The sequence below is a fragment of the Anarrhichthys ocellatus genome, unplaced genomic scaffold (genome assembly GCF_004355925.1).
Source record: "Anarrhichthys ocellatus isolate YVR2014 unplaced genomic scaffold, GSC_Weel_1.0 scaffold11, whole genome shotgun sequence".
In the NCBI taxonomy this organism is placed as follows: domain Eukaryota; kingdom Metazoa; phylum Chordata; class Actinopteri; order Perciformes; family Anarhichadidae; genus Anarrhichthys; species Anarrhichthys ocellatus.
The window spans coordinates 197,177-209,581 of NW_022280041.1; the positions used below are offsets into that span (position 1 = coordinate 197,177).

Genomic DNA, 12,405 nt, shown 5'->3' on the forward strand with positions numbered 1-12,405 from the left:
GTTAATGTAAGGCTGTACGTGTGTATCTTCTATGTTAATGTAAGGCTATACGTGCGTATGTATTACAGGTCGGCGATGGTGTGTGTGTTGGCTCGTCTCCTATTTGCTCTCATCCTGACTGAGACGTCGGCCTCGCCGTCAGCTTCAGGTAAAAATCAACAAAACAAACAATCGGATGGAAGACATGAACGTGCTGACAGTCCTATTTAATGTGTTTCAATACTTTTTATTGAATAATGCGTCAGTAGAGACGGAGCAGGCCTCTCCGTGCTCACCTCGGTGGCTCCTGTTTGGGCAGAGATGCTTTGCTTTCTACCCTGTTTGGAGCTCTTGGACCAACGCTGATGTAAAGTGAAATCAAACACATTTGAATTCATTAATTCATAACACATGAATATTCATTATGGTTTAACGTGTGTGTGTGTGTGTGTGTTAGTTGATGTGCTCTCAGAAAGGAGGTCACCTGGCATCTCTTCACACACCAGAGGAGAGGCAGTTTGTCCGTCAGCTAGCAAACACACACCTTCCGGTGTGGCTGGGTGGACGTCAAGCACAACAGGTAAACCTATGAGTATTTATAATTTATGTATAATATGAGTATTTATAACCACGCCAGTGAGGAAACAATTGTATTTAAACACAAACAATGTTCCTCCTAACAACGGCCCTGTGGTTGTTTGCTGTCGCTGTGTGCAGCGATGGAGGAAGGTAATATTTGATGGTGTCTGTGTATTATATCTGTTTGTATCGGGAGCTCACCTCAGGGAGACCACGGGTGGATTACTGTGCATTAGTGTGGCAGACAGTGTGGGGAGTCATCTCATATTATACAGTCACCTGTAAAGCGAAACCTAATTAGCCTTGAGGCGAGTAAAGAACACGATCTTCTCCCACACCCAGATTGTGACTACAGCTGCGGGGAGTAGTCTCTATGGAGTCAGGACCGTAATTCAACCCAACAGAATGGTACCAGGGATTAAATTACGGTATTCTACAGTAGAATGTGAGGTTATGTATAGTGTATATACATTTATATATACAGTAACTACAGTTGTCAGATAAATGTATGTAGTGAAATATAAAAGCACTCTATTTCCCTCTGTGATGTATTAGAAGTATACTCTTAAAGAATGTTTTTCCTCTCTGAAGAATGGCTCTTGTTTCTGGAGCGACGACTCCCCCTTCAGGATCAGCGGTTGGACCAATCAGAGGCAGGGAAAGGCCGGAGAGGGCGGGACTTGCATGGCAATTAAACCAAAAAGTAAATAAGGAAAAAAACACACATGGAATGAATGGATTATTATTGTTAATAGATGGATTGTTATAGGATAGCAACAGTTTTGGAGGCAGTTTTGTTGTTGTTTGTATTTCAAAATACTTAATTATTGCTCCAAAAAAACTGAACGTAAATGAAATGCTGTATTAAAAACAGTAATGTGTGTGTCATGTGTTCAGGTGGAGAGCTGGGCAGCGCCCCCTGTGGTGATCTCAGGTTCTACGTCTGCTCCACTAGAGCCAGGTGAGCTCACAGTTAAAGGTAACATCTGATCCATGGATTAACGGCGGAGTATCAGAACCTTTGTAGGCAACGTATCCTCAAACAACGGCTTCTAGCTACTACGTATTTTTTGCGTGACGGAGCCGGAGAAGAGGGGCAATATTTAAAGAAAAGAAACTATGAATTTACAAGAAAAAAACTGGGATATTCTGAGATTAAAGTAGTAAATTTACTCGAAAGAAATCCTAAAAAATAGTGTTTTTTCTACTTTAGTTTAGGATGTTTTTACTTGTAACTTTACCGCTATAATCTGGGATATTCTGAGTTTCTTCTCTAAATATGACCTCCCTCTCTTTTATTATCATTATTTAAATCCAGTGAACGTTCTGAAATGCAAACGTGTGAATAATAAGGTGTAAAGTCCTGATGACTCACCTCGTGTGTCGGAACCAGTAGAAACAGTGAATCCATTTATTGTGTTTACCCGTTTCTCATCTTGTCTGCAGTTCAAACAAATCCTCCGCCGACGGGGAACCAGTTGAGCCAGGTGACAGATTACTGCTTGTTACTCTCACACTATTCACTGTTCACAGTTAAAAGATACTTTATACTTCTCCTCCAATACCTCAGAGGTACATATTGTACTTTTTACTGTACTACATCTCAGAGGTACTTTGAATACTTCCTCCCTGCCTTCTGTCTCTCAGGCATCGTGGCCGGTGGGAGTCTGTTTGATGTTGTGTGGAGTTACAGCGACCCGCTGGCGGAGGAGATCCTCCACTCGTCCTCCGTCCTCAGAGGTCTCCGGTCCGGTCGTCTCACACAGAGCTGCTACGACAGCTTCATCCAGCAGGAGGCGCTCTACCTGCACAGAGTCAGCAGCACACTGCAGGTCAGCGGCCATACTTATGTCTGTCTTTCTATCCTTTCATCTGTTTTCATCCCTTTCTCTCTACTAAATAATCCTCTGTCTTATTTCTGTGATGATTCTATGTACTTTGTTTTTAAAGGACTTCTCTCACAGCTTTTCAAACTTTTAAATGGCTACAAAGTATTTTCTTCTGTTTTCTTTTTTGTGAATTGATTTTAATGAACCGGTGTGACTTGATGACGTCAGGTCCTGATGAGCGGTTTACTGGAAGCAGACGACGTGACGTCACTGCTGCTGGACACACTCAAACAGTACAGCAGCAGCAACCAGGTGAGACCAACGTGTGTAAGATAAGATCAGATAATCATTTAAATTAGAGTGGATATATGCTGTATATTGTTGCGTTTTCTCTCTTCGGCAATACCCCAGTGGGCTACAGTTCTACAGTTTTTACTACTTATTTTACCCCTATTGCCCTTGTCCTGCCGCTTCTAGGATTTGAATAAATGAGAATGTTTCTTTGAGACGTACATTACTTAATCCCATGGGGTAACATCCTTTTCCTTCTTTTAGTTCCCACAGGGGGAATTTGTTTTTATCTGGCCAAGTTTGTTCAAAACTGAACGCATTTGGTCGTGTTATGGGTATGTGTTTTAATTGGGTATAATGGTCAGGCCAACGGTTCCCTTTGCCACATAGCCATAAGTGTAGGCCGTACTGGGTTGTGTTCTGGGCAGGGACATCCCTACAGTAGTGCAACGGCTGGTTTATGTACCACAGGTGATCACCCCAACATGAGTGCTCTTGCAGCAGTCACCGGGTACTCCTGAGTGGTCAAAGCAGCATAGGTGCCATCTCATTACTTGTTGTTTAAAACATAGATTGCACATAGTGACCTTTCTATCTCCCACTCCTTCCCTTGCCGGCCTGGAGACATCTGGCTGGCTCAGGGTGGGCCGAGCAGACCTTGGTCCTGCCCAAATAATGGTGTGATTTACACAGGAAACATGTGCCTGGTACATAGTCTTCCCATTTGAGGAACCCCCCTGGGGGCTCCTCTGGTTGGGCCAAACCTATCTTTATGCTACCCCCCACATCGCAGGAGAGGACACATGTGTACCTTCTTGTGACTGGGAGTCCTTTTGGCATGGACTCAGCCATGGGTGTTTAACGGTTGTTTGTCACTTCCCTTTCTGTGAAACATTTTACGTAATCGGGATCATCTGGGAGATATGCACGGGACCTTTATCTTTTAAGACTGTAATGTTATTAGATTACCCTTTGTTTCTTCTATCTGGTATTTACTTTGTTGGAGGAGTGTATGGGCTGTTTGCCTTGTTTAATTCCTCTATTCAGCCACACCCAACCGTCAACCTGCAAAGGAGACGGAGAGGTTTCATTAGGCGGGGTAGGCTTTCGGTCGAGTTTTGGCATAGACAAATTAAGAACCTCGGTTTGTCCCATTGTTTGGGGCAGTTTGCGTTTATGTATTCTTTTGCTGATCTAACAGCTCTTTCTGCTACACCGTTCGTTTTGGGTTTATAGGCACTCGACCATTCAGGTTCGACTGATAGTTGTAACAGTAATGTCTCTATGTTTTTATTCTTAAAGTGTGTCCCGTTATCCATTCATAGAGTAAGCAGGTTTTTACCTGTGAAGAAGACCGCCATCGCTGTGGCGATTGTTCTTCCGGTTGCTGTTTTTAAAGGAAATATCCTAGTATCTCATCCATTATCAGCTATTACCAGAAAGTAAAGGTTGCCTCGGGGCGTTCTTTGTGAAGAAGGTCCTGCAATGTCCGCAGAGTAGTGTACACCAGGAGTGTCAACCGCAATTGGAAGCATGGGACCACTAGCCCTTGGCATGCCGCATTTATCCGCGCAATTCGAGCACTCAGCTTTTATTTTCGCGAATCATTTATTGAACCTCGGATGTTTAATTCTTTGTTCAGTTAACCAATTTCTTGTCCGCTGTAACCCACAATGTCCCAGGCAATTATGTAATTTTAGTAGAACACCTTCAGCATGGTCATCTGGTACTGAGACACCTTTGTCGGTGTTCCATTCAGGTGGGAATACACAGGTTTTTCTGAATAGTACACTGGCCGCGAGAAATTCATCTTCCCTTTCTTGGGCCAGCGCATCAACCTCATTATTACCTTGTTCATCAGGGGTCTCTCCCTTAGTGTGACTGTTTACACTTGATGCAGGAAGCCGCAGATGAAGAAGCTCTTGCCGACTATAGGAGATAAAAAATGGGCCTGTTTCACTCCTACCTTGAAGTGTCTGAGCAGCTTTCCAGAAAAGGATAAAACAAAGCCACAGAAGGCAAACTAAAGTGCGACTGTTAAGTGCAGCAATGGTCTCGTCGTCAAAGTTTGATCACGCTGATGATCATGAATCAGAAGGCATTTAAAATACATAAAAAACACAGACGCACAGGTAACAGAGTCGCACATGTGACAGAGTCGCCAGCAAAGGGGGCGGCGCCTCAAAGCAGTTGAATTCACTTTGCTTTGGTATTTATGTGTTTTGCTAGTTTCCTGTGGCAGGATGTTGTGTACTAGTTAGGTCTTTCCACTTCAGGTAACAGGAAGAAGCTTATGGGCAGGATGTATGTCCTGTTCTAAATGCTGAGTATATGTGATATTGCTAATGCTTTGTATGTTGCATTGTTTCTAGCATATTTCTGACATGAGTTTACAACAGCTTTCATACAGTTTACTCAACAATATATATACATATATATGTATATATATATATGTATAGTGGATAGTGCCAAACAAAAGACATAGTAAAAAACAAGATCAAAACAAGTATTATAAATAAGTCATAAAACAGTAAAGAATAGTAAAAAAGTAAAAAATCCACAATAACTAAACACTATATATCCAGACAGAATAATTATAGTATTGCACAGTGTATTCATATTGCACACTCCTCTTCCCCCTTGTGGTGAAACCTGACCGGAGTGGTTTCTGAAGTGGTAGGAGGCAGACACGAGAGACTTTGTTCCGATAACAAAAAGGTGTTTTATTTACTAAAGTGCTCTGCTACACGTGTAACCACACATATATACAAACAAAACAAACGTTTAACTTAGCTTAACTGAATATAAGTCAACTCATCATAAAGTAACATAATCACGTGCACACAGCTACACACTGATCGTCTTTTCTCCCCTTGTTCAGTCAAAGTCATCTCCTTATATAGAGCCTCCTATCAGCAGGATTCAGTTCCTACCATGAGTGCAGGTGACACCAATTACTGACTCCACTAGTTAACAGACAAAAGCTCTACCTTACTGCACCCTTTTAGGTAACCAACAAGTTGATATGGTTTACGATGTGCTGTACACTCACAACAATGTAAAACAGATCACAACTAACCTACAAACCTACCTGTACATACTCTACCCCCCCCCCACCCCCCCATACTTGGTCTGACCCAATGACATGGTGGGTATGGTAAACAAACAATTGACACGCATGGTTAAAGTGCGTTCTCACCCACTTTGTCACACACCTCTTCCTCTTCCTCTTCCTCCTCCAGAGCCTCCTGGCTTCTCCTCCCCCTCAATGGCTCCAGTCCTCCCTCCAGTCCTTCCACTCGGTGGTCCTGGAGGAGCCGGTCTACTGGCTGGTGGCCCTGTCGGCCCGGGCCTGCCTCCGTGACTTCCTGTCCAGGGAGCTGCTCTCCTCCTCCTCCTCCTCCTCCGAGGAGCTCAGGGGGTCCGGGTCGGAGCTCAAAGCCAGCCTCCTCCTCCGGGAGTGGAGAGAAGACACTCGGACGGAGGTCACCTGGATACGCAGGTAACGATAACGTCAAGAAGAAGGTTTAACTCTAAAATGTGATGGCAGCTGTTTGAGATGAATAACTCAGCGGGGGAAGAAGTATTTAAATCGTTTACAGTAGTAGTACCAAACCTTCAGAAAATACTACAATACAAGTAGAAAAAATGTACTGAGAGTATCAAAAATACTCATTAGGCTGCAGAGGGCCGCTCTGCAGCCTAATGTATAATGGTGGAAGAAGTACTCAAAAGTATCAATACCACAGTGTACCAGTCCTGCAGTCCTGTAGTTAAACTGAACTTGTAATAAATTAAAGTATCGCAATACTGCTTTTTCCTCACACGCGTATAAAAAACATTATTTTTAATGTATTTCTAAATCCTCACCTTTAAATACTTCTTCCTTCTGTTCAAATGTTTCACTCTGAAATCCTCAAGAAAAAAATATTTCAAAAAAAGGGACTCTGGCGCTCAGAAACACTACCGCTTCTGTCCACAGGGGCCGCCAAACACAACACACACTTTTAAAGTGGAACTTTGAACACAACCCTTTTTACTTCAGGGTCTGAATACTTCTTCCACACTTCTTCAACCTTCTCCTCTGACTGTGTCACAGGTACAGGACGCTGATAGAGGAGCGGCAGCCTCACATGGACGTGTTTCAAGCCGTCGACATCTTCAGAGAACACATGATGAACCAGAAGAGCCTCTACAAGGCCGCGTAAGAACAAATCAACCCGTCTGTGGTTTCCTGTCCGTAACTCAATTACGTCCTCATTAAAGTGTGTGTGTGTGTGTGTGTGTGTGTGTGTGTGTGTGTGTGTGCACGCTGCAGAAACTGTGATGAAGAGGATAAAGCACGATGAAGAGGAGGCGGCGGCTGCTGATGAAGGTGAGTCAACACAATGCAAAAACATTCATTAAAAATACTCCCTCTTCTTCTTCTACCTCCTCTTCCTCCTCTACCTCTTCCTCCTCTTCCTCTATCTCAATCTGTATATTGTATGTATTTATAATAGTTTATCTGTATTTTATATGTATTTATAATAGTTTATCTGTATTTTATATGTATTTGTAATAGTTTATCTGTATATTTTATGTATTTGTAATAGTTTATCTGTATATTTTCTCCTCCAGGATGAAGGAATTATCTTCTACAAGTTCGTAGTTGCAGCACCTTATTCCAAAAATGTTGAATTAAAAGCACTTGTTCCGATGCCCCATAGGCTAAAATAAAACGTATAGATGTGTGTATTATTTGCTATATTTTTACTTCAGAAGATGTTACTATTCCTTTAACTTCACTATTTTAAATTAGACATGTGAATGTATCTCAGCTCAAACAACGATGTTGTATTTCACAATAATCAGTGGCTCTTAGTATTGTTAGCCGTTGTGATCTATCGTGTGAAACCGTTATAAATAAAGTTTTTGTTGATAACTTCCTGTTGAGTTCACACACAGTTTGTTCATAATAAAATGTTCATAAAGTTGATTTATATTCCTACATGTCATCACACAGACAGTAGTCTCTGTCTCCCCCTGCAGGCTGAAACTGGACACTGCACTCATACACAGTATATAAGATACACAACACTACTGCGATATTTGATCTGATACTACTATTGCTAGTATCCTACTCTGCTATTACTACTGCTAGCACTTCTTCTTAAACTCTACTACCAATACGTTTACTACCTCTATCACAACTTCAGTCAGTACTTCTAATAATGCAACTACTACAACTGTTCTTCAATACATGTACTACTACCTCTACAAATACTATCATTGTTTGTACACATATTACTACTCATAATAATGTATTAGAAGTAATAATAATAATCCTGATAATACTATAATGATAGTACCGTACTCTACTATTACTGCTACTACTACCACCAATACTTGTACTACCTATATCATAACTATCAGTACTTTTGCAACTGCTAAAATAACTGTACTTAGACATGTACTACTGCATCTACAAATACTGTTAATGCAGTACTGCTACTACTACTTCTTATACAACTACTTCTAGTATATATGGCTGTCTACTGGTTTCTACTGTCTGCCTGCTTGTTTCTACTGGCTGTCTACTGGTTTCTACTGACTCTATACTGGTTTCTACTGACTCTATACTGGTTTCTACTGTCTGTCTACTGCTGTCTACTGTCTGCTTGTTTGTACTGTCTATCTGCTTGTTTCTACTGACTGTCTACTGGTTTCTACTGTCTGTCTACTGCTGTCTACTGGCTGTCTATTGTTTTCTACTGTCTGTCTACTGTTTTCTGTCTGTCTCCTTGTTTCTACTGGCTGTCTACTGGTTTCTACTGACTGTCTACTGGTTTATACTGTCTGTCTACTGGTTTCTACTGTCYGCTTGTTTCTACTGTCTATCTGCTTGTTTCTACTGTCTATCTACTGGTTTCTACTGTCTGTCTACTGGTTTCTACTCACTTGTTCATTGCTGTCTACTGGTTTCTACTGTCTGTCTACCTGTTTCTACTGTTGTCTATTGTCTTTCTACTGGTTTCTACTGATCGTTCATTACATGTACTGTTAAACCTGAGTGTGTATCTGTTCATGTGTATCTGTATCACAAGAAAAGTCTGTGTGTGTGCGGGCTTTCGGTTCGCGAGCATGGGCGCGTGCGCCCGGGTTCACGCATGTCCTGCCCTTGTGCTATGATCCGGCGCGTGGACACAGACACACTACTGCATCTCTCTCTCTCTCTCTCTCTCTCACACACACACACACACAGACACACAGAAAGAGAAAGAGAGAGAGAGAGAGGAGGCGGAAACCTCCATCTGCCCTGTGCTCGGTGACCGACCCGTCATCCTCGGGCTCGGGGAAAAAGAAACGGATCATCTCCTCAAACCGTGAAGAAAGCGAGTGTGATAATGTGACAAGACAAGAAGAAGAAGAGGAAGGGGTGATTTCACCATGGAGGAGATCTATAATAGTCTATATATAGGCTATGCCCCGGACTGCACCACCACCACCACCTCCTCCTCCACCACCTGCCCTCCCGGTACCGGTAAGTCACGGAGGATAAAGATGAGAGATATGTCAGCCCCGTGCTAGCAACGGCCGGTTATCGATGCTAGCTGACCCGTGGAAATGACTTTTGAGGTCTTATGAGGTCGGGTTACCGTTCAGCCATGTTGCAGGAGAGCGCGAGAGAGAGCGAGGGAGGGGGGTAACTGCTGGGCTCGTGACACCTGCCCTCGTTCCCGGTAACTGAAAAAAAAAAAAATCCTTTACATTTTTTCTTCTTCTACTAAATAATCGGTAATAATCGGTACACGTGACAGCCCACACCGGGAGATGAGTTTGTGACTCGGTGGTTCGGGGTAGTCTTGAGGTGCCGTTCAGCCATGTTGGAGAGATGTAACTGTAGCTAACGGCTCCGGGGCTCCGGGGGGCTTTGACACCGACCGACCGACACCGATGGGGTGTTATGGAGAAACTGGTGCCCGGTCATTTTCGCTCCCCTGTGGCGCATGCGCATGCGGATGCGGTGGCGGCGGCAGCCCCGTACCGTGTCGCCTAGAGACAGGAGGCTGAACGAAACGGGGTCGACGAGGGTAACGGTTACCGGGGCGATGAACAAGCTGCCGGTTACATTCATTTAAAATACATTATTTAATTTAAAGGTATAACTTATTATTTTAATTGTATTTTAAGTTAATACAAAAATATTTAAATTTATATTATTTTATATATTTTGACATTTCCATATTTTATTTATTATTTTATTTCATTTAATTTTTAATTTTAAATATGTATTTTATCCTTTTATTGTTTAATATTTTACTGTCCCAATCTAACAGCACGAGACTAAATAATTAATAATTATATATTTTTTACAATTCATTTTTTGTTTTATATTCTATAAAAACAATTTTACCATATTGTTTAAAATATAATTAAACTATTTAATTTTATATTCATTCACATTTATTTTATGCATAAATATATTAAATAATTTTATTCTATATTTTTTTCTTTGGAGGTGTTATGTGGAATTATATACATATATAAATATATTCTTATATTATTATAATATATTATATTATATTATTATTATAATATATTATATATATAAAATATGTATACATATTAGTACTGAAGATGGAAAAACAAATTATATTTTATTTTTAATTTATCAAGGTGCAAAAAGTGACGAATACAACAGTATGGCGGCAGATTATTGATGGTTATTGATGGTTATTGATCATCATTACTGATGATTATTGATGATTAATGATGGTTATTGATGGTTATTGATGGTTATTGATCATCATTACTGATGATTATTGATGATTACTGATGATTATTGATGATTAATGATGGTTATTGATGGTTATTGATGGTTATTGATGGTTATTGATCATCATTACTGATGATTATTGATGATTACTGATGATTATTGATGGTTATTGATGGTTATTGATGGTTATTGATCATCATTACTGATGATTATTGATGGTTATTGATGGTTATTGATGGTTATTGATCATCATTACTGATGATTATTGATCATAGCTGATGATTGTTTGTTGGTGGGAAGGTCAGGAGTCGACACAGCAGGGGTCCGTTTCCATGGTGGTGATTTATCCCCTCATTATCGGGTCTTATCCATCCAATAATTTATTCATTCACAGATTCACTTTGTTCATATTACTTTTCTTCTTCTCCTCCCTTTATCTCTCCCTCCTCTTCTGTCCTCCCTCGCCATTCATCCTCCTCCTCTCTCCTCCTTCCTCTCCTTCCCCTCCTCTCTCTCTCTCTCCATCTTTCGCTCTCTTTCAGGTCAATGAGAGGCAGCAACTGTAAATCCTCCCTCGTTTTATCTCTCTCTCTCTCTCTCTCTCTCCTCTTCTCTCTATCATGCGCTCTTCACTTCCATATGTTAAAAAACACAGTCGTCTTATTTTAGCAACACTGCCTTCCTCCTCCTCTTCTTCCTCCTCTTCCTTCTCTCTTGCCCTCCTCTCTTCTGAGTTTTGACTCCCTCTCTTTTGACACACACACACACACACACTCTGGAAAATGAAACGTGGGTCGAGTGTGTTGCAGCCTCCCTCTGATGCAGCCAAACGACACACACACCCTGCAAACGGACAACGCACAAAGACACACACAGCCGGCGATGGCGCTCGCTCGCTGAGTGAGACGCAGGACGCCGTGCATGCCGCAGGTTCGAGTCCCTTCCCAGCAGCCACCTCTCTCTTCAGCCCGGATGTCGGCACCAAGATGGCGTCCGACCTCCTCATCAGGCTGTCAGGTAACACACTGTACACACATACACACACATGTAAACAAATACATGTTAGTACTACAGCACTGTAGCCGATTAATCAATCAGTAAACTGAAATTTGAACATGTAATTGATTGATCAAACACTTAAATCCTTGATAGTAATATGTGGATCCTTATAGTTCCTTATGTCCACGTACTGTTGGCCTTGTAGTGTGAAAGCTATTCTCTCTTGGTGAGTTGAGTGCAATCATCAGGCTGTAATGTGAACTCTGCTGTAATTCTATTTACAGTCAACGCCCTTCTTCCATCCCTCTCTGTCTCTTCAGAGGCGACCCAGAAGGCCCAGATGCATCCAGGGAGGCTAGCGGAGGCGGAGCCTCTGATGCGCGAGGCCCTGCCGGAGGTGCGCGGCGGGCAGCAGGACGAGCCGGGCCTCGCCCTCTCTCCGGACGGCCCCGGGGCCAGTCCTGAGCCGCCATCGCTCTCACACACACCCGACGGCAACGCTGCCACCGACACTCTGGCCTCGGACCTGCTGAGGAAACTGGCAGGTACAGCTGTGTGTGCGTGTGTGTGTATGTATATCCACCCATCCTTCCTTTTATCCATCCATCCATCATGCATCCATTCCATCAGTCTATCCATCCATCAGTCCATCCATCCAACCATCCAACCAACCAACCAACCAACCATCCATCCATCCATCCTTTCATCCAGTCAACCATCCATCCAACCAACCAATCAACCAACCAACCATCCATCCATCCATCCAACCAACCATCAGTCCATCCTTCCTTTCATCCAACCAACCAACCAACCAACCATCAGTCCATCCTTCCTTTCATCCATCAACCATCCTTCCATCCATCCATCCCTCCATCCAACCAACCAACCATCCATCCATCCATCCTTTCATACACCCATCCATCCAACCAACCATCCATCCTTCCATCCAACCAACCAACCATCCTTCCA

The 12,405-nt window shown here is 42.4% G+C and overlaps 2 protein-coding genes across 7 annotated transcripts in view; both read left to right on the top strand.

The window, feature by feature from the left end:
* The window catches only part of LOC116385325 (uncharacterized), a 10,244-nt gene extending 2,638 nt beyond the window's left edge, over window positions 1-7,606 (top strand). For 2 of the 5 annotated variants that reach the window (XM_031850659.1, XM_031850660.1), the window contains 13 exons: window positions 69-148; window positions 246-346; window positions 437-559; window positions 901-966; window positions 1,150-1,261; window positions 1,456-1,519; window positions 2,005-2,045; window positions 2,206-2,390; window positions 2,616-2,699; window positions 5,921-6,180; window positions 6,778-6,882; window positions 6,997-7,053; window positions 7,299-7,606. In XM_031850659.1, coding sequence (XP_031706519.1) covers window positions 76-148; window positions 246-346; window positions 437-559; window positions 901-966; window positions 1,150-1,261; window positions 1,456-1,519; window positions 2,005-2,045; window positions 2,206-2,390; window positions 2,616-2,699; window positions 5,921-6,180; window positions 6,778-6,882; window positions 6,997-7,027 — 1,245 coding nt within the window. In that variant the 5' untranslated portion in view covers window positions 69-75 and the 3' untranslated portion in view covers window positions 7,028-7,053; window positions 7,299-7,606. Of the gene's footprint in view, window positions 1-13; window positions 149-245; window positions 347-436; window positions 560-900; window positions 967-1,149; window positions 1,262-1,455; window positions 1,520-2,004; window positions 2,046-2,205; window positions 2,391-2,615; window positions 2,700-5,920; window positions 6,181-6,777; window positions 6,883-6,996; window positions 7,054-7,298 lie in introns of those variants that run through there. The other 3 variants (XM_031850657.1, XM_031850658.1, XM_031850661.1) reach the window with 3 other exon arrangements.
* Window positions 7,607-8,307: 701 nt separating this feature from the next.
* Window positions 8,308-12,405, top strand: part of LOC116385293 (zinc finger protein 827-like) — an 8,278-nt gene continuing 4,180 nt past the window's right edge. Inside the window, exons 1-3 of one of the 2 annotated variants that reach the window (XM_031850603.1) lie at window positions 8,308-9,820; window positions 10,980-11,454; window positions 11,757-11,981. In XM_031850603.1, coding sequence (XP_031706463.1) covers window positions 11,220-11,454; window positions 11,757-11,981 — 460 coding nt within the window. In that variant the 5' untranslated portion in view covers window positions 8,308-9,820; window positions 10,980-11,219. The remainder of the gene's footprint in view (window positions 9,821-10,979; window positions 11,455-11,756; window positions 11,982-12,405) is intronic. The other variant, XM_031850602.1, reaches the window with a different exon arrangement.